General features: G+C 31.3%; 1 protein-coding gene across 2 annotated transcripts in view; it reads left to right on the top strand.

Annotated features, from left to right (window-relative positions):
• Nucleotides 1–23,465, top strand: part of LOC126736002 (serine-rich adhesin for platelets-like) — a 125,368-nt gene extending 101,903 nt beyond the window's left edge. For both annotated transcript variants that reach the window (XM_050440158.1, XM_050440147.1), the window contains exons 3-6: nucleotides 5,783–5,841; nucleotides 15,948–16,124; nucleotides 17,178–17,283; nucleotides 17,622–23,465. In XM_050440158.1, coding sequence (XP_050296115.1) covers nucleotides 5,783–5,841; nucleotides 15,948–16,124; nucleotides 17,178–17,283; nucleotides 17,622–21,865 — 4,586 coding nt within the window. In that variant the 3' untranslated portion in view covers nucleotides 21,866–23,465. The remainder of the gene's footprint in view (nucleotides 1–5,782; nucleotides 5,842–15,947; nucleotides 16,125–17,177; nucleotides 17,284–17,621) is intronic.
• Nucleotides 23,466–24,610: the final 1,145 nt, after the last annotated feature.

Here is a 24,610-nt window from a genome sequence, read left to right as displayed (position 1 = left end):
TCAAGGTAAGAAACGTGTATTTTTTTAATTCTTTGATAATAACAAATTATTTTGTTGAGCAGTGATGTTAAAATTTAATATGATATTCTTGTAATGCTCTCTATAATTCTTAAGCAATTCTTATGTAAAATCACTGCTGAAATAAATGTTTTATCGCTTTTATTTTATATTTTATACGCAATACAATGAAAATATATTTTTTGTTTCTTCTTTATCGTCTTGCAAATATTAAAATATATATCTCAACAGTGAGTTTGAGGAGCTGGAACTAGTAATATTTTTTGAGAATGAATATTAATATTATTTCAACGGTTATTTCTAAAACTTACCTACATTACGATTGACGTATCACTAAATTTTTTTTTATAAAATATTTCTTTTATAAACGATTTTTAATCACCGAGGCACCCATTTAAAATGTAAATTTTTTCTCTAATCGCTTTGATAATAACAAATTATTTTTACGGTTTAATGTGTTATTCTTGTACGATAACTGTAATTCATAAGAAATTTTTGTATATAATCCCTGCTGAGATACATATTTAATAATCTTTAATCAGTATTGAGAACATTTTAATATTAACCTAAACGGTGATAAAAACTTAAAAGCTGGGACTAGATAATTTTTTTTCTTATAAAACTAAGAATATTTATCTGAACGGTGATTTTTGATGATCGACGCACAACCAATAAAAACATTTTTCTTAATATCGTTGATTGAATATTTGTAAATATTCAATCAACGTTAATATCTTAATAATATACAAAATTTATTTCAGCAGGGATTTTTAGCATTTAATGTGACATGTTTGTAATAATTCCTGCACAAAATTTCTGCTGATATGAATGTTTTATCATTTATAGCCAGTGTTTACATTCTTATCTCAGCAGTAATTCTTAAGATTCATAGCGATATATGCATATACGGCATATTTCAATAGCGATTTTAAAGTACAATTCTTTTCTATTTTTTCAAATTACAAATTAAACTACGAGACAAATTTACCACTAGCCAAAACTCTTAATTTTTTACTCTCGACATGTGTGTCGCTAACGATGTTAGCGACAAGATTAAAACTCAATACTGACTGGACTGTCTATTTTTTGTTCACTTTAATAATCAACAGATTTTTACAGTTTAATGTGTTATTTTTAGTACTCTCCTTATAATTGCAAAGAAATTTTTGGAAATAATCTGTGCTGAAATAAATATTTATTCATTTTTAATAGATGTTCAGTTTTTAAGCTCAACAGTGATATTTAAGAACTTGAGTGATTTCCTTTCTTCCAAAAATAGTCTTTAAAATATTGAAATATTAATAAAATGTACTAACAATATTCATTTCAACGGCGATTTTCAATGTTTTTCAAAGTACAACCATTAAAAACGTCTATTTTTTCTAACTCTTTGATAATCATAAATAATTTCTTTAGCAAGGATTTTAAGATTTAATGTGACATTCTTGTTATACTCCCTATAGTTCCTAAGCAATTCTTGTGTGAAATCAGAGTAATTATTTTAAATAAAGATCCTTCTTTATCGGCTTGTGAATATTATATCGCAACACTGATTTTTAAGAGCTTTTAAGTGATTCTTAAGAACTAGTAATATATATTTTTTAAACTAACAATAGTTATCTCAGTAGTGATTTTTAAGTATTATATACTCAACGCATAACCAATAAAATATATTTTTAATCAGTATTTAAGAACTTTTGTCTTAACAGCGATTTTAATTAAAAGTTCATCGACGTGAAATCGTGAAAGTAAAGTATTTTTGTCGGCTTAAGAATATTGGAATATTTTTTTAACACTGTTTTTTAGATATAATTTTTGTTACAATTCCTAAGCAACATTTATTAAAAAATTCTATTTTAGGTATATACACATATTTAGTTAATTTTCAATTTTTTATCTCAGCAGTGATTTGACGAAAACTACTGATCACTTTCTTTGTAATAGGACCAAAAATATTTATATCATTAGGGAGTTTTTAGGGTTCATCGATGGGACAGCATTAAAAAAAAATTGTTTTTTTGGCTTTTAAGGAGTATTAAATTGTCGTAATCGAAATTACATTTTTTTTGTAACTAGTCAAAAACATTTTTTTTTGCTAAGAACTTTTACGAATATATCCTTTTCATCTGAAAGTTTGCAAATATTTATTTCTTCTTAGCAGTGACTTTAAAATATTGATAGATGCTTAAAGAGCATTTTCCCCTTAATAGGCTTAGTAATAATAAAATGTTTATATTGAGTAGTTAATCTTTACGAACTTATAGCTCAATAGAAAAATGATTTTTCTATTGATGGTTCTCTAAAAATAAATTTATAATATGCATTGAAGTTTTATTAAAGTGAAAAAAATCAGTTTTCGACTTGAAAGCATTGAAATTTTTATTTAAGTAATTAAAAAAAAAGGGTTTTTCTGAAGTGACATAATAAAGGGTGATAATCGCAAACCGGTGTTTTTAAAATGTATAGTACAAACCTTGAGGTGATTAAGGACAGTTTGCGTAAGGACCTAAAATTTCACCTCTACAAATTACAGATTGCCCAGCAAAATCTCTTTCCTTTAAGATAGTGATTTAGACTATCGTAAGGATTTGGCTACGAGAATGCAAGTTATTTTGGAGGAAAACTAGGTCAGCATCTTCTAATCAGTTAATAAATAGAACTGACAGCCAACGGAATATCCATGAGCTTCCTCTACATTTTGAAAAAGATTTAATGCGGTGTGCTCTTTAAAGAGGCTGTTCACATGATCTGAAAAATTTTTGGTTCCAGAACTACGCAAAAGAAAAAGAAAAGCAAAAAATTTGTGTGGTTTCAGCAAGACGTCTCTGGCACGTATTGCCAACACTTCAATTAATGTCGTTCGCAATCTGTTCTCAGGAAAATCAGTTTTGGAGATGTGCCGTGGCCTCCAAGGTCTCTAGACCTGTCAATTTGTGACTTTTTTATGGGGATATTTGCGTGTATATGCTCATAAGTCTCGTAGTTGGATCGAGTTGAAAAATGCATTTTGTATTGGCATTGTAATTGGCATAACATAAGTTTTAATTTAATAATAATAATAATAATAATAATCGTCTTTTATTCAAAAAAAAAACAATAGATTGACAAATATTACAAATGGAAAAAAAAGGCGAAGTCTAGCCTAAGGCTACTCAAACTTAACCCTAAACTTAAATTTCTTTTGTAACATTTATTTCAAAATCGCCCTATTGCCAGTTGAAATAGGACGACTCTTTTTTACTTCATTTACCTCATTTGTCAAACCACTACTAATAATTATATAAAAACAATATTTTTGTATCGTGCAATAACACGAACTTTCAAAATTATTGCTATATATATTTTGAACATACAATTTTAAGACTCTGCGTCATAATCGATCTAAATATTTTCTAGCGAAATGATTTTTGTTCAAGAAGATGGAGGTTTCTTTTTCCTGGTTAATCACCACTTTTGCTTCCCAGGCAGCTATTTATTTATTTATCACATTACTCCACAGATTAACATCTAATTATTATGAAAAAAAATATCATTATATAACTCAAAAATTATCGATACAAAAAAAGAATTCTACATAAAAAAGATCTTAATTAGAAAAAAAATACAGTTATATAAAATAAAAGAAGATTTGTGATTAACAAAAGTATACTTTTGAATCGCTGCAATACTCTAGTAAAAAATGCCACATTGATCTTGAACAGAATCATGTGTCGCACGCTCTACGCAGTGGAGAAAATTTATAGATGTTTGTTCTAGGTCTTAGTAGGTAAAACATTTGACTAATATGCGAGGCAACTGAAAATTAAGCTGTGCCAATATTTCAGGTAAATCAATCAAGTTTTTTACAAATATTTACAAACACTGCAAGTCAGCAAATTTCCGCATTTTCTCTAATGTAAGAAACGAAAATCTTTCCAACAGTTGTATGTGTGAGAAAAATCACCGGTTTCCGGGTACACTTCGTCACACTTAAATCATAGAAATTTCAGAAATCTTCTTTGGATATTTTCAATATTCTGAATATGGTTTTGATAATGGGGGGACCAGAAGCATAGATTTGACATAAGAAAAACATAAAAGTTTTAAACTAAGAATACCTCTGAGATTCTGAGAGTTGCATATTATGAAATTCAACATTCTGTAACTACGTTTGACAATATCTGTTATATATCATTGAAAGGAAAGAGAACTATTAAAAATTACCCCCAACTCTTTAAAAACTGTCGATTTGGGTACATTAACATTATTAATAATATAATCGTAAAGAATTAGTTTTTTCTTTAAGCTAAAAGAGACAATATGACATTTTTGTGTAATGTTGTTTTTTTAGCTTTTGAGTTTAGTATCGTCCGCATAGTCTATTAATTAGTCATTTTGTTGATAAATAAAATAAAGAAAAGCAGGCCGAAAATTAAGCCTTGGGGGACTTCTGAAGTGGCAACGATCTTTGCAGAACTCCAATCATACTATTCTACGTGATTGAAGAAATTAAATATATTGAAAAGCCGTAAGAACTTTCGAGGTTGGTAATAAGAAAACCTTTGTTTGAAAAGATTTGTCGTTGCAAATCTGCTTTTCACAGAGTCATGTTGTCTAGTATTAATTGGTTTTTTCATTAAGGGATATAAATCAGAATGCAATGACTCGAAACATTTAGAAAAATCATTAATTGTTCTTATAGGATGATAATTCTCAACAAGATTCTTATTATATTTTTTGTGTTCAAGTGTTGATGTTTTCCATAGATCAGGAAAGCATTTTTGTTTTAAAGCTTAAGTAAAAAGAATAATCAATGGCTTAAGGCGGCGTAGTCAGGCAAGTTAAGTGTTTCTTATTCGATTCCGCTCAGATTCACTATTTTGTTTGGCGATCCGTTATAATTTACATTTTGTGATTTGCTATTATTGGCTTCCCTCATCAGCTGTTCAGGCTGGCTTGCATCTTGGTCGGGTGTTTTCACGTCGTTGCCAGTTTTACCGATGGTATTTTATTTACAGTTTATTAAATTTTAAGATAACCAGATCGATTATCACAAAACAAAATAGTGAATCTGTGCGGAATCGAATAAGAAACACTTTGACCAATTTTCAACTCATTCTGATGTGAGGTTTTTTTTTAAGTACTTTTCTAAGATGCTAAAAGTGACCAATCACGAGAGCGGATTAGATGTCGGAAAAGCGGCAAATGAGCAGGACTACGACGCCTTAACAAAAGTCTAAGCTCAGTCATTTCTGTATAATAATTAGTACTCTAGTAAACAGTCTAATAAACCCACCTAAAATGAAAGTTCCAAAAAAAATTGTTTTTGTGGCGCAACAAATACGCGGTGAATATGAATAAACAACATTATAAATAATCCCACAAAAAAATGCGGACGTTAAATAATTTCTTCCTATGAAAACAAGGTGATGCAAAAGTTTTGAATCTACTATGTGTATATAGGTTTAAAAATAGTCTTATAAAATTCTTGTTTACGTATAACAAATCTTAATGACCTTCTTCCTGCTATTAACATTAATTTTAATTTGTACATTTCATTCTAGTCCAAATACTATTCTAATTGTAGCAACAGTAAGTAAGTGTTAATTGCTGCAGTTAATTTTAATTTTAAGTAGTTTGGTGTGTAATTAATTAAATGTTAAATTTCCGCTTAAGATTAGGAGTTAGGAAAATATTAGAATTTAATAAAGTAACACTGTATACATTAAATTTTTCAAATAAACGTGAACATTTTTATAATTCTCTTCATTTTATTTTCTTTCAGGTTTACTATGGCTAATCCTCTTACAATATGGGCATATGGTGCTGTCACTTGAACCAGGAGTAAGTTTAATTTTTTTAACACTATAATTTCTTATTAAAAATCTTAAAAACCATCAATTCTATGTGAAAAGATACACTAAAAAAATCGATTAACTAATTGTTATACTTGATCAACTGTCCTCTACAAATATTAAACAAAAAATCTTCTTTTATTGTTTCTTACCATATTAATATTTACATCGAAAATAAAAGTTGTAATATACATATTAACTTAATGTGATAATTATAATAATTATGTATTTAGTGGAAAAAAAATTTAGAAATTTCTGATTCATAAATAGCTATTAAAATATGAAATATTACTATATTATTAGAGTATTAAGAATAAAACACAATATTGCGGTTTCCTTTCAATATAAGAAAATATTGTTTTTCATTTTATCAGAACTATTCTACATTTTCTTCAAAAAACGCAAATTTTCCCAAAAGTTGTTTTTTTTTTCTTATTTATGAGTAAATCCGGACTAAAATCATGATAATTAAGTTGCTAAAAATATTTCAAAATAGTGAAAAATTCTTAAAAATGGTGTTAACATTTTTATAACATGAATAAAATAGATAAAAAATAGACTAAAAATTTATAATAATTATAGAACTTCTTAATTCATAGAGCAAAATTATTAAAATCAAACAATTTGAAATTCCCAAAATCTGATAAATAACACTTAAAAGTTCATAAGATTAATGAATAATTAAATCGATATTTGCGCTGTATTTATTCCTTAAGGACTCTTCTTTCTTCATATATGTGAATATTCCTAAAATTAATTGAAACTAAATGCATACAGATCAATTGATATCCGTATTTTTACTACTTGAACACTATAATTATTGTGGGTGCCCGTAATGCTTATTTAAATTTACAGTGGGAGCCAATGTTATTCTTTAAGGAAGTCCCAAGTGCACATTATGTCGCTGAATGAATCACGTTTATTCACAGACTAAAATGCAAAAAACGTAATGGCACTTCTATAAACGGTAAGGCGAGAAGTCCGCTTGGGTTTCAATGATAAACCATATGAATATTGTATAATATTTTGCAAAAGAACCTATTTGGAATGAATAAATATGATGTATTTTCTTACGAAAGAACTTTCGCGTTAAGTGTTCGTCTCGGGGAGAACATTTTTTGGAACAAAACGTTATTCATTTCAAAACGAAATTCTATATTATTTAATTAACAATAGATTCAGTCGAATTACAGTGTATTTTGTTGTTCGGCGGATCTCTCTAAGTAATTACCGGTTAAGATATTTATTTTGTAAGACTTATGAGAACCAGGAAACGGTTATGAACGGAAGCTTGCTGCTTGGGATGATTTTTGATTACCTGAGCCAATGACGAAATTTCTTTCTATGTTATGGGATATTAGGTAATTTGTTATGTAGGTAATTTTTAGTTTTTTTTAAATAATTTTTAGTACTGTACTAATATGACTTTTTTATCCTATACCCATTTTAATTTATTCAACTTTGTTCTCACATCTCTAGCTTTTTACCTTATTATTCATATTCAATTTACTATGAGTATAATTTTATTGTGAAATTGTTCTTTAAATTTATTTTTTCATGACGTATACATCAAATTGGCTTAAAATATTGCCTCATTTAATTTCTTATCCACGACTTAAATATCTTTAATAAGTCTTAAATGCAACAAGTGTAAATTTTGTGTATTCACCAAAAATGTTGAAAATAAGTTCAATTAATGTTCAGAACATGCGTATTATTGTAAATGAGAAGATCATTGCATATGATAAGGAAATCAAATACTTGAAAATATTTTTTATTGTAATTTAAATTTTTATGCCCATGCAGATTATGTGAAAATTTTCCAAAAAAATTTTGGTTTATCATTAGAGTGGGTAAGACCTTATCTATGCATGCTAGATTATCATTGTATATTGCTATTGCAGTTTCGTTCTACTTTGCAGTTTAACTTGCAACAATTTAAACTTAATTCATTTGAAATAATTTAGAATAGAGCTTTAAGAATGATTTTGCAATGTAATCGTTATGTCCATGTAATGTCCATATTAAATGTTCTTAATATTTTATCAAACAGATAATTTTGCTTAATCTGCATTTATTTATATATAAAGTAGGTTATAATGTACTGGGTTGATGAAAGTATTATAATTTTATGAATTTTGTAAAATTCGTAAAAAAAATCTTTTTAGGCACTAGTGCGTAAAAAGTAATTTGACGTTTATTTGACATTCATTTTATAATTTGTCGAAAATTTGTTGAACGTTTTCTTACGCACTAATGCATAAAATAATTTGGTATTTTTAATTTTTCTTAATGTATTTTTCTTCGCTAGTAGAAAAAATTTTGTATGTTATACGTGTGTAAAATCCCCTTTTTTTTTAGTCATGGGAGTCCATGGCTATCCCCATGGCTCCAATTTCCCATTCATAAAAAACGGATCATTTTGCACACTTGTTACATAATTAATTATTTTACTCGCTTCTTGTATCTAGCATAATTATTTTTTTTAAATATATAAATGTTATAATTTTACTGTGCATTTATTTCTAAAATTCTAATCATTAAATTTCATTTGTATGTCATTAATATTTATAAATTATTTTTATACATTTATTCATTAAATTTACACAATTACAATGATTAACCTGATGTCTATTATATTTATATAGAATGAAAAATAATAACCAATTTTTGTATATTTAATCATAAAACGTTTGATATAAATTTTATTACCATTCTTTTCTTGGTTCACTCTAACATTCATGTAAATAATATACATCATACATAAAAGGGCAAACTAATTAATATTTGTTTTTTTTCTAATTTAAATTTATTTTTTCATCCAATACAAATGTATCATCTGTATTTTTATTTGTAAAATTTGGGCGGATTTAATATATATTTATCATTTTATGCCATTAAATTATTCTTTAAATGATTTTAATGAATTTTCTGAATTTTTTTCTTAAATCCTATTTAGATTTTAATATCATAATTTTGATCTGGATTTATTCACCAATAAAAAAAAGACTTATAAGTCCCTGGAATTTATAGCGTTTTTCTCTAATAATATATGAGAGAAAAACGCTTTTACTTCATATATTATTCTCTCATAATATACATATATCCTAAATATATTTTTCTACGTTTTATTACTTCGAAAAGTTCACGATCTTCTACTTGTCCTCTTGGAAGAACTTCTACAATTCTCAGCATTCATATCATTCTGCCCATGATATTCTCAGCATTCTTACCCCACAACATCTCGAATGCTTTCATTTTATTTATCAAACTGGCTTTTAATATCCAGACCTACAATAAAACTAACCAAACGTAACATTTTAGATTTCTATATCTTAGTTTAAGCTCTTTCAGCTTAAGGAAGGTTGCTCTTGCTTGTTATAATCTATTTATCTAATCTTTGGTTCGAGATCCAATTGAATCGGTGGGTTCGAACACCATACATGTCCAAAATCCGCGATTCGAGAAAATCAATAAAAAGCTAAAACTACTTAGCATAGACTATCGGCATGCATAGAAAAGTTGTAGATCTCATGGTTGGCAATGTGTTTTTAAGGGTAGTTTTTCAGAAAAAAAATTAACTACGAATGACAGATCAAAAGGGGGGACGGACTTGTACGGTTTTTGAACTTAATTCTGTATATAAAAAGATATAGGTAAACATTTATTGATTTTTTATATATTTATTCAATACAGAGGAAAAATACAACTTGAAACCTAATAGATCAATCATTTTAATCATCATTTTCAGCGTTTGTAGTTTTCCATGAAGTGATGTGGTAATAAAATTCCAATGCTTCACCTTGGGTATAAGTCATTACCTTCTTGATGTCCAGAATTTTTTTTTCATTAATCGGTACAGGTTCTTTATATGCCTTATTATTGGGCAGAGGTGGGCTGTTCTTATGTTCTTTGAGCAATTTAAAAGTTTGGGAGTGTAAACCATCTATATATTCGCACGTTTTAACATATCCTGGATTTGAACTTTCATACAGGAACTGCCTATAGTTTGACACAGCAAACGTTTCCTTCTTAGCGCCGGTACCTCGAGTACTACATGTTTTTTTATAGTAATCAGGCCACCAGTTCTTAAAATTAGTAACATCAGTGTATCGGATCTGCTTCACAGTAAATGGCTGCTTGTTAATCAATATTAAGTCCTCATATTCTTCTGGAGTGTAAATTCGATCATGTTTTTTAAAATTCCGTTTTGCACAGCCAGAATCTCGGTCACACTGCAAAAACGGATGGCCTCTTACTGGAAAATAATGATAAATTTTGTTAAATCTCTTGGTTGCCTGTAATGCTAAGAGGAAACGAACCATTGTTTGGTTTCGGTTCTGCCCTGCACATCCATAGGAAAATAAATGCAGTTCAGTGATTTCAGGGGGTAAATGTTTCATTATGTAATCATTAAGAAATGTACACACTTCATTAGGTCCCTTTTGACCTTGACCTTCATGGTAAGTATAAAAATGGCCAGTATTATCCTTAAGGTTATGTATTTGGAATGTGAATAACCAAAGCTGCCTAAAATAAATTATTTCCTGGACCGGAATATGCGGGAGTGGCATGTTTTGCATATAATCAAAGGCTAGTCCCATCACTTCTGGTCGTTCAGTACAAAGGGTTTGCACTTCTTTAATTTTGTTATAAAACTTTTTCGCCCGCCTTTTATAAACTATTAGTTCAGCTGCAACCACTCTCTTTGCGTTATCGTTAAGGTTAACATCTTTAAGACTTGTTCCATGTCTTTTGCATTCCGAACATACATCAACCTGGGGTCTTCCGAACTTCAAATTGAAGTTTTCGTTGAAATACTTTAAATAGAATTCGTATTTAACTAAGTTTTCCAACTCTGGATATTTTTCGACAAAAAGGCTATGCATGTTCTTTACAGTCAAAGATGCATCTAAATAACGTACGGTTTTGGAGGAATAATGTGAAACTTTGACCGGAAACGCCTGAATGTGCTCTATAATTTTTTGAGTCCATTCATGGCATTATTATTATTTATTATGCCTACCTCTAAGATCGCTTGGTGGTTTACCTGCCAAAAGTAGGTGTTCAGGCGCTGAACTTGCTAGTGCGATATGACGTGAAGACTTATAAATGCCTGTTTGCATACGGAAATTCTATTTGAGCATTTTAAGACAAAATACGAAAAGTTTGATTTTCTTTCTTGTTTGTTTTCCGCACTTCTCACGCGATTTCTCTCGATTTATTTAGCTTCCATTAGTCCTTGTAAATAAGTATCTTGTTCATTTTTTTGTCGTACGGCTAAGTAGATTGGTTAACACACTTTTTCTTTCTTCCTCGGTAAACTGTTCCATGCATTTCTTTGTACAACTAAAAAATAAAACAGCTATTTTGATTTAAACCCAACTTGTTGCTAAAATTTACTAGCCTGACTTATCCCTGACTAGCAGTACTTCGGGTGTAAGCGCATTATAAGTACATTGAGTGTACTTATTATGCGCTAAAAAAACATATATAGGGTTATCTCAAACCCACTCAAAAAACACTCTTCTTTTTAAGTATAGATTCAAGAAAATCAGTGATAAAACGCAGCCGTGTCCTACACCTTTTTTATATAGAACTGCTGCTTGTTTAGAAATTACTAAATTGAAAATCTTTACCATCGAGACCCAGATCCTTAAGATTCGATATCAAGAGGTGAGAAGTAGAATATATATATTGTTATTAGGAGGTATTATAATATTGCACTATATAGGGCCTTATCATAATCGATAAAAAACATAAAAACATCCTTTCTTTGTACCTGATAAGGTTTATATACTGAATATTGCTCTCTTGTTCCGAAACCATTTTTAAACTGACTGCTGCCGCTAGCTTCATTGCACCGTTTAAAGAGCCTTGTATGCAAAAGGAATAAAGATGATAATTTGTTTCTTTATAAATTGGAACGTGTCAGAAAAATATATTATCAGGCCCTGGCGTTTTGTTATTCATTATAAGCTTTATGGCGTATCTGATTTCTCCTAATAACATACTTGGTCCTGTCAGCTCTTCTAATTGAATCGTTGGGTTGTTTGGTCATTGAAAAGCCTAATTGCATATTTTTACAGATTTACGATATTCTATCTGATTCTGAGACGACTAAGTTGTTCAGCATCTTCACTTTGTTCGGCAAGCCATTTTTTCTGATTCTTCTTTTTTAGTCTCTGTACTTGCTTCCGAATTTTGCATAGTCTTCATACTTCCATTAGCTTTAATATTCTCAGGTTACCCCTTCATTTTTTGTTGTAAATTTGTCATTTTGTTTGAGATTTTAAAAGCCTTTTTATGTTATACCAGCATCCTTCAACATCACTGGCTAAAGTTATGCTGTCGAGTTGATTATTTAAGTATTGCGTGTGCTCATTCTGAATGTTGCTCATTCTGAATGTCTGTATTTTTGAGCACTTATACAGTGCATCCCAAAAGTTATGTCTAAATTCATTTAAAATTCAGGGGGGTGTTTGAAAAAAAAACGCTCGGACCCGTCGATTTTTATTTCAAGTTACGCATTTTTGTACGTGAAGTTTGTATATACAGGGTTGCTCAAAAATAAATTACGACCATCAATACGACAGACAATAATTACGACAGACAATAATAACTTCATTTTTTTTTAAATGAAAGCATCTTTTTTTTATTTTATTTTTGAATTTCGCGTGGAATTCTACGTATGTTTCATGCATCATGCCCTATACCTAAAGTCAACAGTTATCGAAAAAAAGACGACCAAACATTATTGAAGTTCACCTTACGAGTCATCTCTGAGAATTTTTATATTGAGCAAAATTCCATTTATTCGTATTTTTTTATTGTGGGCTGGTGACCGTGTATTTTCGCAGTCCAGTTTCTGTCTGTATGACAGTTGTACGCCAAACAGATTTTCACAATAGTAAAGTTAACGGAACGAGAAAAAATAGATATTCTGTGCATGGTTGGGTTTGGTGATAGAACACGTACTCAAAGAGAAGCTGCTCAATTATTCAATAAAATCCATCCTAATCGTCCTCCGATATGTCAAAAGGTGGTGAGTAGAATAGAGGCTAAATTTAAAGAATTCGGTCATGTTAGAGATCTGCCGAAATCTGGTCGAGATGAAAATGAATAACTTGACGTTTTGCTTTCTTTAGAAGAAAATCCATGCACTCCTCTGTCGCAGATTGGGGCAAATTTACACATGGCGAAATCTATAGTTCACTGAATAGTTAAAAAGCACAAATATCACCCCTACAAAGTTATTCCTGTGCAAGAGTTATTTGATGACGATTTCGGTAGGCGAAATGAGTTTTGTGAACACTTACAAAATATGTGCAATCTAAATAATAATTTAGTAACAAATATTATTTTTTTCCGATGAAGCCACGTTCTGTTTGAATGGTAGTGTGAACAGACAAAATTGTCGATATTGAGCAACAGAAAATCCGCATTGGATGATGGAGGTAAACACCCAGTACCCTCAAAGACTAAATGTGTGGTGTGGAATAGTGCGCGGAAGAGTAATAGGTCCCTTTTTCTTTGAACAGACTTTAACGGGGCAAGTGTATCTCGATTTTCTCCAATTTGAATTCGTTCCAGCATTACTAGCTTTATTTCCAAATCCATTGGACCCAGACTATCCTGACGAATAACTAATTTTCCAGCAAGATGGCGCTCCTCTGCACTATGCTGCCACTGTGCGTAAATTTTTGGATGAAACCTTTCCCAATCGGTGGATAGGAAGGAGAGGATGGCCTGCTAGGTCGCCTGACCTAGCACCAATGGACTTTTTTTTGTGGGGATACCTCAAGTCGAAGGTATTTGTTAATAGGCCAAATAATCTAGACGACTTGAAAGAGAGAATTCGCAGAGAAGTGCGCACCATAACTCAGGAAATGATTGAAAATATGCAACGAGACTTTCTTGATCGCCTTGGATATTGTCAAGCAGTGAATGGCAACCATTTTGAACTTAATTTTTGTTCTTTTTTTATTTGTTACATGCATCGTCTTTTTTTCGATAACTGTTGACTTTAGGTATAGGACATGATGCATGAAACATACGTAGAATTCCACGCGAAATTAAAAAAAATGTGCTTTCATTTAAAAAAATGAAGTTGATGGTCGTAATTTATTTTTGAACAACCCTGTATATACAACCTTCACGTACAAAAATGCGCAACTTGAAATAAAAATCGACGGGTCCGAGCGTTTTTTTTTTCGAACACACCCCTGAATTTTAAATGAATTTAGACCTAACTTTTGGGATGCACTGTATGTAAGTTGTGATCTGATTCGATATCAGCACCTGCATTTTAGACTTTTAAGTATATAGGTGATGGTGTAGTAATTTATACCATGTACATATTTGAAATAACCAGATTGTTTTATTCATAATACTAAATTAATGTTTTTTTTCTTTCGTTTCTGTCACCTAGGCCATAGTCTCCAATCACAGTTCCTAATCTGCTTCTACTCACTTTAGCATTAAAGCTTTTAATTAATATGTGGATTTCATTTGGATTGGTTAGTTTAAGGCTTTGATCTATTAGTTTGTAAAAGTCTTCTATTTAGTTATTTGACTTATCAGCTGTTAGGGCATAAGCCTGAATGTTGTTAATATTGATTAGTTTGCCTCGCAGCTGGATTATTAGAAGTCTTTCAAATGAAATAAAATTTTTCTACTGAATTCTTAAGTGGTTTATTTAAGACTATTTCGACTTCATGTTGGTGATTTAGTTATCATTATTGTTTGCTGAGAAGTAAAATAAATACCTTCACTCCTAACTCAATCACTCCGTTGCCTAGCTATAGGGCTTCACTTACATTGAACTCCAAAATATTGATCTTCAGCCTGTTCATTTCTTGGGTTAGGTTGTATAGTTTTTCTACTGCATATAAAGTTTTAACATACCAAATGGCTATCTTAATAAACTTATTTAGCTAAACCCATAATATCCAGGGGATAGATATAGTATAGATCTTTAATGTATTTAAAGTCCCATTAATATTTTGTTTAATACTTAGAACATTGAAAGCCTTTCAATGTTCTAAGGTTTAATATTATCATTTTATTTTGGATTTATCTACCGATACGGAAGAATTTTTAGGACTTTTTTTTTAATTAAAATTATTGCTATTAAAATTAAAGTATATTTACTTATTTCTTTTACCTTTCTTGTCATTATTTTTTTTTTATATTAGTCAAATGTTACCTATAATTTCACTATGCATTTATTTCTTGGGTTTTATATTTATAATATTTGTTTTTAGTTATTTTTTCATTAAATATAAATTTGTGTCTAAAACGTAGGTAAATGTTTAATTTTACTTAATTTATTCATAAATTCCATTAATATTATAATTCGATTTGGGATTTATTCACAGGAAAAGGTTATTTATTCGTTAACTCTACGTGCAATTTTTTTTTAATTCTTTTTACTTTGTTTTGAATTATTTATTAAATTCATTAAATTATTCTTTCATAAAAAGAATTGATGTTAATGTATCGTAAAAAATCAAGTTAAAAATTACGTTTTTTTTTGTGGACTGAGTCATTCATTAACTGTTTTCAGTTAATTTTTTCTTATATTATTATCTAGTATTTCCGTAGTTATTTTGCAATGTTTGTTAAATATTTTTGCCAAAAAATAACCTCTCACTCGGTCATTTTTACTTACGATGCACATATGTTAATAAAATACAGTTGGCAACCTAAATAAGACTAAAAATTTTGAAAATTGCGTAAGAAAACGTAGATTGTGTCATATACTATTATCTCACTTATTAATTTATTCCTGTACGAACTCAACTTTGTGTAAAATTAATACGGCATTCGTTTATACAATAATAATTTTAGCGAAATACAAGCAATTAAATTCATATTATTAAAATCTCATTAAAATAATTGAACCTTCAGCACTATTGTTACCGTGCAACTGGAGCACGGCAATATCGAGTGCACAATGCAACATTTTTTAATCAAAAAAACAAGGTTTGTTAAACCCTAGTCATTAAGAAGAAAATTATAACTTAAAAAGAAGATTTCTAGGGCACATCTACTGCATGTTTTTTAATGAAATTTTCTTTGTTTCTTTGGTAGTTCTTGGATTTTGACAACTTACCCGACACGAACTTTACGTGCGTAGGCAAAGTGATAGGAGGATACTATGCCGATCTCGAGACGAATTGTCAGATGTTTCACGTCTGTACCATTGGACAAGCAGACGAACCCATGGACATTCGATTTTTGTGTTTAAATGGTACCGTTTTTGATCAGGTATGTCAATAATTCTAATACCCATATGCACCGTATTAACTTAATCTCAAAAATTGTGGTTTAATCTTGCGATTATATAGTCTACTAAATAGCAAAGTTTAGTCGAACGATTAGGTGAAGTTACAAGCTAATTTTTTTTTAAGTTTAGAACAAAGAATTAATTATTATCTATAGAATTATAACAATAAAGTTTTATTGTTTCGCTATCTGCTTTCCATTGAGATTGAGGAGTCTATTCTATGGTTATTCATCATCGAATTATCGATTTCTACGTAGAAATTATGGAGAGTAATTATTTTGCTTAAGGAATTAGGTTCTAACTGGCTATTTATATTATCTAAAATTAAATTAAATCCTTAATCCGTATTTTTGCTCAGAATCTATGATAATACATTTTCTACGTTATCAAGAACTATAAATTTTAACGTTGGTCCTGCTCTAGTTAAATAAATTTCAAAACTTTTTGTTAATGCCAGTATAGTATTTATAATACTTATTCTATAAATTCACTGGGTGTCCGAATTGCAGTGTACATACTACTTTTTGGTCTCTAGGTCATTTTGCAAAATTTCAAAATGGCGGATGCCATTTTGAAAACATTAAATAAATTGAAAGGAGGATCATGCGATACACCATTTGAAAGCTCCGACTTCTAGGTTTACGGTTCTAGAATATTAAGTCATTACTTCTACCCATAGCAAAATTACACCCTTTCAAAATGTTACTTTCTACTTAATTTAATTTTTTAAAATCGCGTCCCGCCACCATTTTTTAATTTTGCAATATGTGCTAGGAACCAAAAAGTAGTATTTAGGTTGTTAATGATGTGTACCAAATTTCAATTTTTTATATAAACACCTTCAAAAAATAAGAGGGGGTAATTCGTAAGTTGTTTTTTCAATCACCTTAAATATATTTACTTTCTTTAATCAGTAAAAGATCCTCGAGAATCAAAATTAAATTCACAAAGTGATTTGAATAAAAAACATTGCTATTTGCACCAATATTCACCGAGAATTGAAAAAATTAAATTATTAAATATTTTTCTTACAGGAAACTCGAGTATGCGAGAGAATAGACGAGGTAGACTGCTCAAAATCGGAACGATTTTATAGTTTAAACTTAGAGCTGTATGGAAACACAGGGCCAATATTAGAAGGTAAATAACATATTTTAATAATTTTTAATACTGAAAATATGTCAAAACATGCTAAATCACCACCATTTTGACTAATAAAAATAAATTAAAATTAAACAACTTAAAGGCTTTAAAAAAACCATGATCGTTTGACGCAGTTGCCAGAAGGGGAAGCTTGTGCTTACCAATGTCAACGTCAACTCACCATTATGTTTTCTTGGAGCAGCGGTAGGATTTCCAGCGATCTTGCCAAATGTCACAGTTTATGTTCTTCTGATCTCAGTCGCAGATCGATTAATAAAAGAAATTCCTTTAAATTTTTTTCCTGAATTTTCCTTATAAATTTTTTCCATTTTTAGAGACTCCAGAAGTTCCTCAAGAGACTGAACCCCCGTCGATCCAAATAAAGTCCACAACGACACCGACAACGACCACTGGCGCCACAACAAAGAAGTCAGCGTCGAACGCACCATATTACACCACCGCCAGACCAGCGACATCTATCAGTCCACAGCCTCAATCCCAGGGGGTCACTGGGCATCACTTTCCAGCGAATCCAGACATTCGCTTCAACCCCGAAGAAATTAATATTAGTTTAAATCCTGGCGCCCCGCCAGATATAAGGACAAACCGCTTTGGCATTTTAAGTGATAGTAATAAACATTTAGTAAATAATAATAACAATAATAAGCATGAAGATCAACGGAAGTCTCAGGCTTCATCTACTTCTAAAACGATTTACGCCATAGACGCTCGTGATAGTGTTAAGTTACCTCAGAGTAGTAATAGTTTTGATTTTGATGACGCGTTTGCTAGTACCAGTGTGCCTACGCAGCAACAGCAATTCTTGATACAGACTAATAGTTTTAGACATAGCCAAAGTTATCCTCAAAATGTTAATCCTGATTCGCAGTACCACCAGCCGCAGTTTCATTCTACCACAGTCAAACAGCTCGGTGAATTTAATCATGACTCCAGTCACACCACATCCAGAACCATTTACCTGTCTCCACATAAATTCCATCAACACCATCAGTTCATTCATCATCCAAGAACAGATAAAACTCCTCAGAGGGTGCAAATCCCTATACCACTTGTGCCCACCCTTCCTCCATTAACTTTCAGCTCTCCTGCCCCATTCAGCCTTCAAAGTCACGTGGAAACCAAAAGGTATATTAAAGAGCATGCCTCTCCACCGAGAATCATCATCAGTGCTAGTGCTAGCGTTAGCGATGCTAGCGGTCGTCGTTTGAACTACTCTTTAGGAACGATTGGAGCCCATAATATTCTGGAAACGCCTCCATCTTCTTACGATGACTATAAGGATGGGGATGTGGTCCTGGATCCTTTTTATCATGACGTCCCAAAAGTAAAAGAGAGCAAGCGGAGAAGAAAAAGGAGGGCTACCAAAGAAATCAACCCTTTTGATATTATTAAGAATGAAAAAGAAGCGGTGGAGGTGTTAAAATTTCTTTACACGTGGTATCAAAGTCACCAGGCTACTGCTACTGTACCACCTGTTACTAGCCCTAAGTATGCTTCAGCAGACGTTTCTGGGCCAGTTACACCAGAGCTTATCAAAGAGATTAACGAATTAGCTCCTGGAGAAAATCATTCAAAAGTTCTATTAGAAGGTGAGAACGACAGTTCCAGTTTGAACTATTATAACAATAATGTTTCTATAATTAATGACCAAATATATAGGAATGCACATGATAGTAAGATTATAGAAAAAATGGATAATGTTGAGCCAACATTCCTAAAAGAGACGGAAGTGCATGGTTTTGATCCTAATGCAACCGTCGATGATAACTATGAGCCTGAAGTGTATGTGGCTCAAATGAATAAAGAAAATGAAAAAAGTCAAGAATACTCAAAGGAATCAGTTAAGGAAATTTCAAAGGAAGCTATTACACACACCAAATCTATGGAAATGATTAACAATTCTTCAACAGAGGATGCTCAGTCAATTAAAACTTATTTTGATCCAAATGATTATGTGGATGATAATTATGAGCCTATAGTTTATAAGGAAGCTGAACCTCAAAGTGATGAAAAAGATAATAAGGTTAATGACCTGAATAAACTTAAGTTGAGTAAACCAGAAGAAGATAATAATGAAGCTGGAATTAAGGAAACTGGCAGAGATGAAAACAAAAAGTTGAGTATAAATAAAGAAACTGAATATGTTACTAATCCGGTGGTTTCTGAGCTTTATAAATATTTTAATGTAAAACCCTCCTTGACTGCACTAAAAGACACTAAAGAATCAGAGCTAGATATTACAACAACCATGAAAAGTGAGCCATCAGATGAGAAAAATGATTTCGTGATAAAAGAAGAAGTTAACCAAGTAGCAGTATCAGATCTTTATAAATATGTTAACGTCAATATCCAGCTTTTAAATGAACAATCGGCAGTAAATAATTCTACTGATCTTAAAGGAGATTTGAATGGGAAATCTTCATTAAATAACTCTGCAGCAGAAGCTGAAGTAAGCGAAGAGAAGCAAACTAGCACTAGTACCACTACTACTAGCACCACCACAATAGCTCCAAGGTATACAGTAAAGAAACGTGGCCGTGGTAGACAACGGTATCTTGACAGTCAACAAGAAGCAAGTTATAAGTCAGATATATCCAAACACCATGCTGGAGCACACGAATCTAAAAATTATATTTCAGACCCAACAAGAGTCCTGAAAAATAGAGGACGCTCTCGCTTTTCAGTTGCTAAAAAACCAACCACCACTACCACTACGCTTTCTCCTATTTCAATATCCGTGCCTATTGTAGAAGTTGCTCGATTAACCACTTCTACGACTACGGTTGCTCCAACTTCAATATCTACGTCTAGTGTAGAGGTTTCTAAATCAAATCCGACCACGACTACTGATGCTCCAAGTTCAATATCTGAGCCTAATATAGAAATTGCTAAGTCAATCACCACTACTACTACTGGAGCTTCAATCTCTGAGCCTAGTATAAAAATTTCTACATCAACCATTCACTCTACTGATGTTCAAGATAGCACAGAACTAAATAGTTTCCATTTTAATAAGCTAAATAAGTATGCTTTTTTAGAATCCCAGGATAGTACAGAAGCCGAACATTTGTCAAGCAACAACGAACCATCTATTACCGACTCTTCTTATGGAGCAAAATTGCTAAGGTATTTTGCACAAGTTGCACTAGAAGAGTCTACAGATTCTTCAGCCGTTTCTTATGAACCTATAACGGAAATTGAGAGGACTACAACTCCGGTATCTATCCATAAGGTGAAAAATTCGAAACGGAATAGACACAGGCATTCTAACAGAGTGAGTACAACAGAACTGCCTACTTTAAGAGACATACAAGACAGCACAAAGTCTGCAGATGATGAGTTATTGGAGAAATTATCAACTATTGAACAGAGCTTGGAACAAACTACAACCAGTTCCACTATAACTGATGCTCCAGTTGAAGAAACTGAGAGCTTTGGTACTACTGTTTTAAGTATAACTGGGCCAACTATTCCAAGGCAGTATACTACTGAAGAACCACTTAAAACTGAAACTTTTGTAACAGGTACACAGTCTACTACGGAGCCATATAAAATTAATTTCTTTGATGATGTTTTTATAGTACCTGAACATAATTCAGAAGTAAGCTCTATGGATTATTCAACTGCAATGAAGACTGATGAAGAAACAACCACTGTAGAACCTACAACTGAAACAATAACATCTACGCCGGAAGTGGAAATTCAAAAATCAATTTCCTTACCGATATCAGTTTTGCAAACCAGCTATCACTTACCACACGACAACAACGCGCAAGATATTAACAGTTTGGCTAATAATGAAATCAACCCTTTTCCAACCACTTTACCAGAGACTAGCACAGAAACCACCCAGTTTGATCAAACCATTCCTCACGAAGTTGCTTCTACCACAGACGGTATTGCTGAGACCATCCCTCAAACCCTCCTGACCACTCCAGCGCCTCTACATGATACAACCAGGTTGGAACGACCAAAACAGAGGCCAGGAATGGTGAACTCTAGTCATCTTTATCAAATTTTGGTTGAAAGTACCACTAATGATGATGCTGTTACTTCTACAACCGGTACAGCTTTGCCTGATACTGCTACATCTACAGCTTCATCTTTTGTTACTTCTACAGTATCACTTTATCCTACCAGGAGGATAAGACCAACTAGAAGAAGACCCCAAGTGAAAGGGAGGAATCATTTTGGAAGACATAGATTCAGCACTGAGTTATTTACCACTAAACCCCCCAACATAACAGATACTCCTTTGCTCAGAAGTGCATCTCCTACACGAGCTGATTTAAAGAAAATATCATTAATAACCACACCTCTGTCATCTAAAGGCAATAAAGGACCGACTCGAGTGGGTAAAAACTACGTTTTTAATTGCTTTGGTAAGGAAATCAATAAGTTCTATGCTGATCCAAGAGACTGTAGGCTGTTCCATTACTGTACAAGCGGCTACAGTAAGAACCAGCTGCTCGACTTGAAGTACGTGTGCGATCAGAAGACGTTCTTCGATGAGGATAAGCTGATTTGTACGAAAATAAAACCGGAGAAGTGCTTGTAGTAGAAGCTGTCCTCAGTCATTTTTAAAATCTTGCCAGAGTATTATGAAGTGGATTTTTTTAAAGATATCATAGTAACGTCAAGTTAATGTACTAATAAGGCTGTGGTACTAAATAATTCGTAATGAGAATTCCAATAAATCATCCTCAGGAAAGTAAACTTGGAATCCTAAGACAGCAAAATAGCGTCTCGAAGACGTCATTATCATTTGTTTAAGGTCAAAGTGGTAAGTTTATACGTATATGTCAAGATGTCTTCTATAGTGTGCGACAAAGAGACGTGAAGAATTTCTTTGAAGAGTCCAATGTATTTTGTTTAGGGTACAGCAATGACCTTAAAACGACGTCCGTATGCGTTATCTTGCTGCCTTGCATTTCAAATATCAGGGCATAAAGCAACTATCAGAGAATTCGAATTTGTACTTGAATAGGAGAATATTTGTATATGTGTACCAACGTCATTTCCTGATATTTTTTATTTTATTTTTCCAAATATAACCCTAATTCTAATACGTTATCTAATCTTTCCACGACGTTGTCAGATGATTTCTCTTATAGGTGGTCCTCTAATGTCACTTACTTGTATTTTTCTTCACGTTGGTTATTTCTACACTATTAAACCTTTTATTTATATTTAATAGGAAAGCAATGTTTAATGATGTTCTTAGAGGTCGGCATTCAACGTCATTACATAACATTAATTTGTAGTTAGTTTTAGTTGTAACATCGTTGGACATGTAACTAACTTCCTTTGTGACTAATTTTGACTCAAATATTAGTAAAAAATATGGTTTCAGAATAATATTAGAAAGAAACATGTTAGCTAACTTTGGCATTGTTGACTACTTGCTGGACCTGAAAATAGATACCATGTCGGTGGGTCCATGCTAATTATAACGGAAGATTCTTGGATTAAATAAAAAAATAGATTTGTGAGAAAAGAGTATCTAAAAATGAGTACCATAAGTCTTTTAATTAGAATTTTGAATTTTAGAGCTTCATTGGAATTTTGTAAGAATTAAAGGGAAAATTATAGGAACATTTTAAAAAAAATATGAAAACGATGTACCTAATTCTTTTAACTTTGTTTTCCTTCTAAGAATTCCGCTTTCAGGTTAAGGCGTTGAAACATCATTGTGTGCTAACGTTGAATGATACTTTTACTTTACATTTTTACCCAAATTTTGTAGCAAATTGAGTTATTTGAAAAAAATTAATATCCTTAGGCTGGTTTCTAAAAAATAAACCTAAATAAAGTAGTATTTAACCAACAACTTTTCAAGGCAATACTCATAATTTTTACTATATATACTCATATTTAATTTGTTTCCCTAATAGCATAATAATGTAATAGGAACGTCAATTTGGGATGTTTTTGGGACCTTCTAGAACGTACATTAAATTACGAGTTTTATGGTATAAGTCAAATTTAAGTATAATTAAGTAATTTCAATCACTTAACTAAACAATAATTATTATCAATTTAAGGTTGTTTAAAGTGTAAATATGACTTTGTTAGCTGTATAGTCTATATTTATATTACTTTCTGGTAGTCTTTTGAATAGCATTTAATAGTACTTTCAGGACTATTATAGCCATCTTTCCTATTCTGTATATTATTATTTTTGTATAGACTTTTTTATGTTTTTACTATTTTTTTTATGGTAGTTTAGCTAATTAATATTTTTTATAAAACTATTGTTATAAATATTAGTTTATAGGTATGTATTTAATAAAGTGAATTTGTTTGAAATTGTAAGTATTTTATTGCTCATTTTGCAGCAGTTTTAGGTTATGTAGTCTTTGAGAAAAATTAAACCTTAATCTCTTCTAGGCAAATAGTCCAAGTACATTCAGTCAGAAATGTAAATAGTTAACATGCTTAGTGTCTACTTCTGCTAACTATAATCTATATTTTAAAAAGTAAAAAGACTGGAAGGAAATCAACATCTTTAAAGAATTTCACTTACAAAAGAGAGAAATAGGTCAATGCAAAATTTTTGATCCAGAATTAAGGATGAAGCCATGCATAATGTTACTTAGAACTGGGCATTAATTCTTATTGGCTAAATTTTATTGACTGATATATTTTTAACATGGCAACCGTTCGTCACTTTGACACTTGTTATCACAACTGTTTATCAAAAGGTTGCAGCCACGCTCAATTTCAGACAAAAATAAACAATTAATAAGCTCCATCAAATAAAATAGGACGGAAAACCAGAAAATGACCAAAAATCATTTAAAAGTTCTACTTCAAGGAAAAATATTAAAATAATAATAAAGTTAAATGCCTGGAACAACATTAATAATGACATCATCAGCTTTAAAATAGCAGAGAATAGATAAAAATGTACCCTCCAAAATGATATCAATTTGCAGGAAAAAAATGATAATAACGTCAACTGCTTGCAAGAACACTAATAATGATGCCATCTGCTTGGAAATAGCAGATGCAAAATTATTGATAACATAATATGTATATATGTACCTATAAGCGCCACCGGCTTTACTACCCTCGTGCAATGATACCCCAAATCTTGCCTTAATATGGCCCTGAAAGTGGCCCCGAACATAAAGCAGGAAATATTATTAGATAAGTAAACCACAACTAATTTAGGTCAGCAAAATGAAACATAAAAGGTAATCTGTAAACTCTGCTTTAGTATATTGACAAGGGGAAATGTCACAATTGTCAAATAACCTAACCTCTGATTATCAAAGTTCAAATGGGTCAGTTGGGACCA

Source organism: Anthonomus grandis, chromosome 1 (assembly GCF_022605725.1).
Source record: "Anthonomus grandis grandis chromosome 1, icAntGran1.3, whole genome shotgun sequence".
Lineage (NCBI taxonomy): Eukaryota > Metazoa > Arthropoda > Insecta > Coleoptera > Curculionidae > Anthonomus > Anthonomus grandis.
This window is presented reverse-complemented; position numbering and strand designations above follow the sequence as displayed.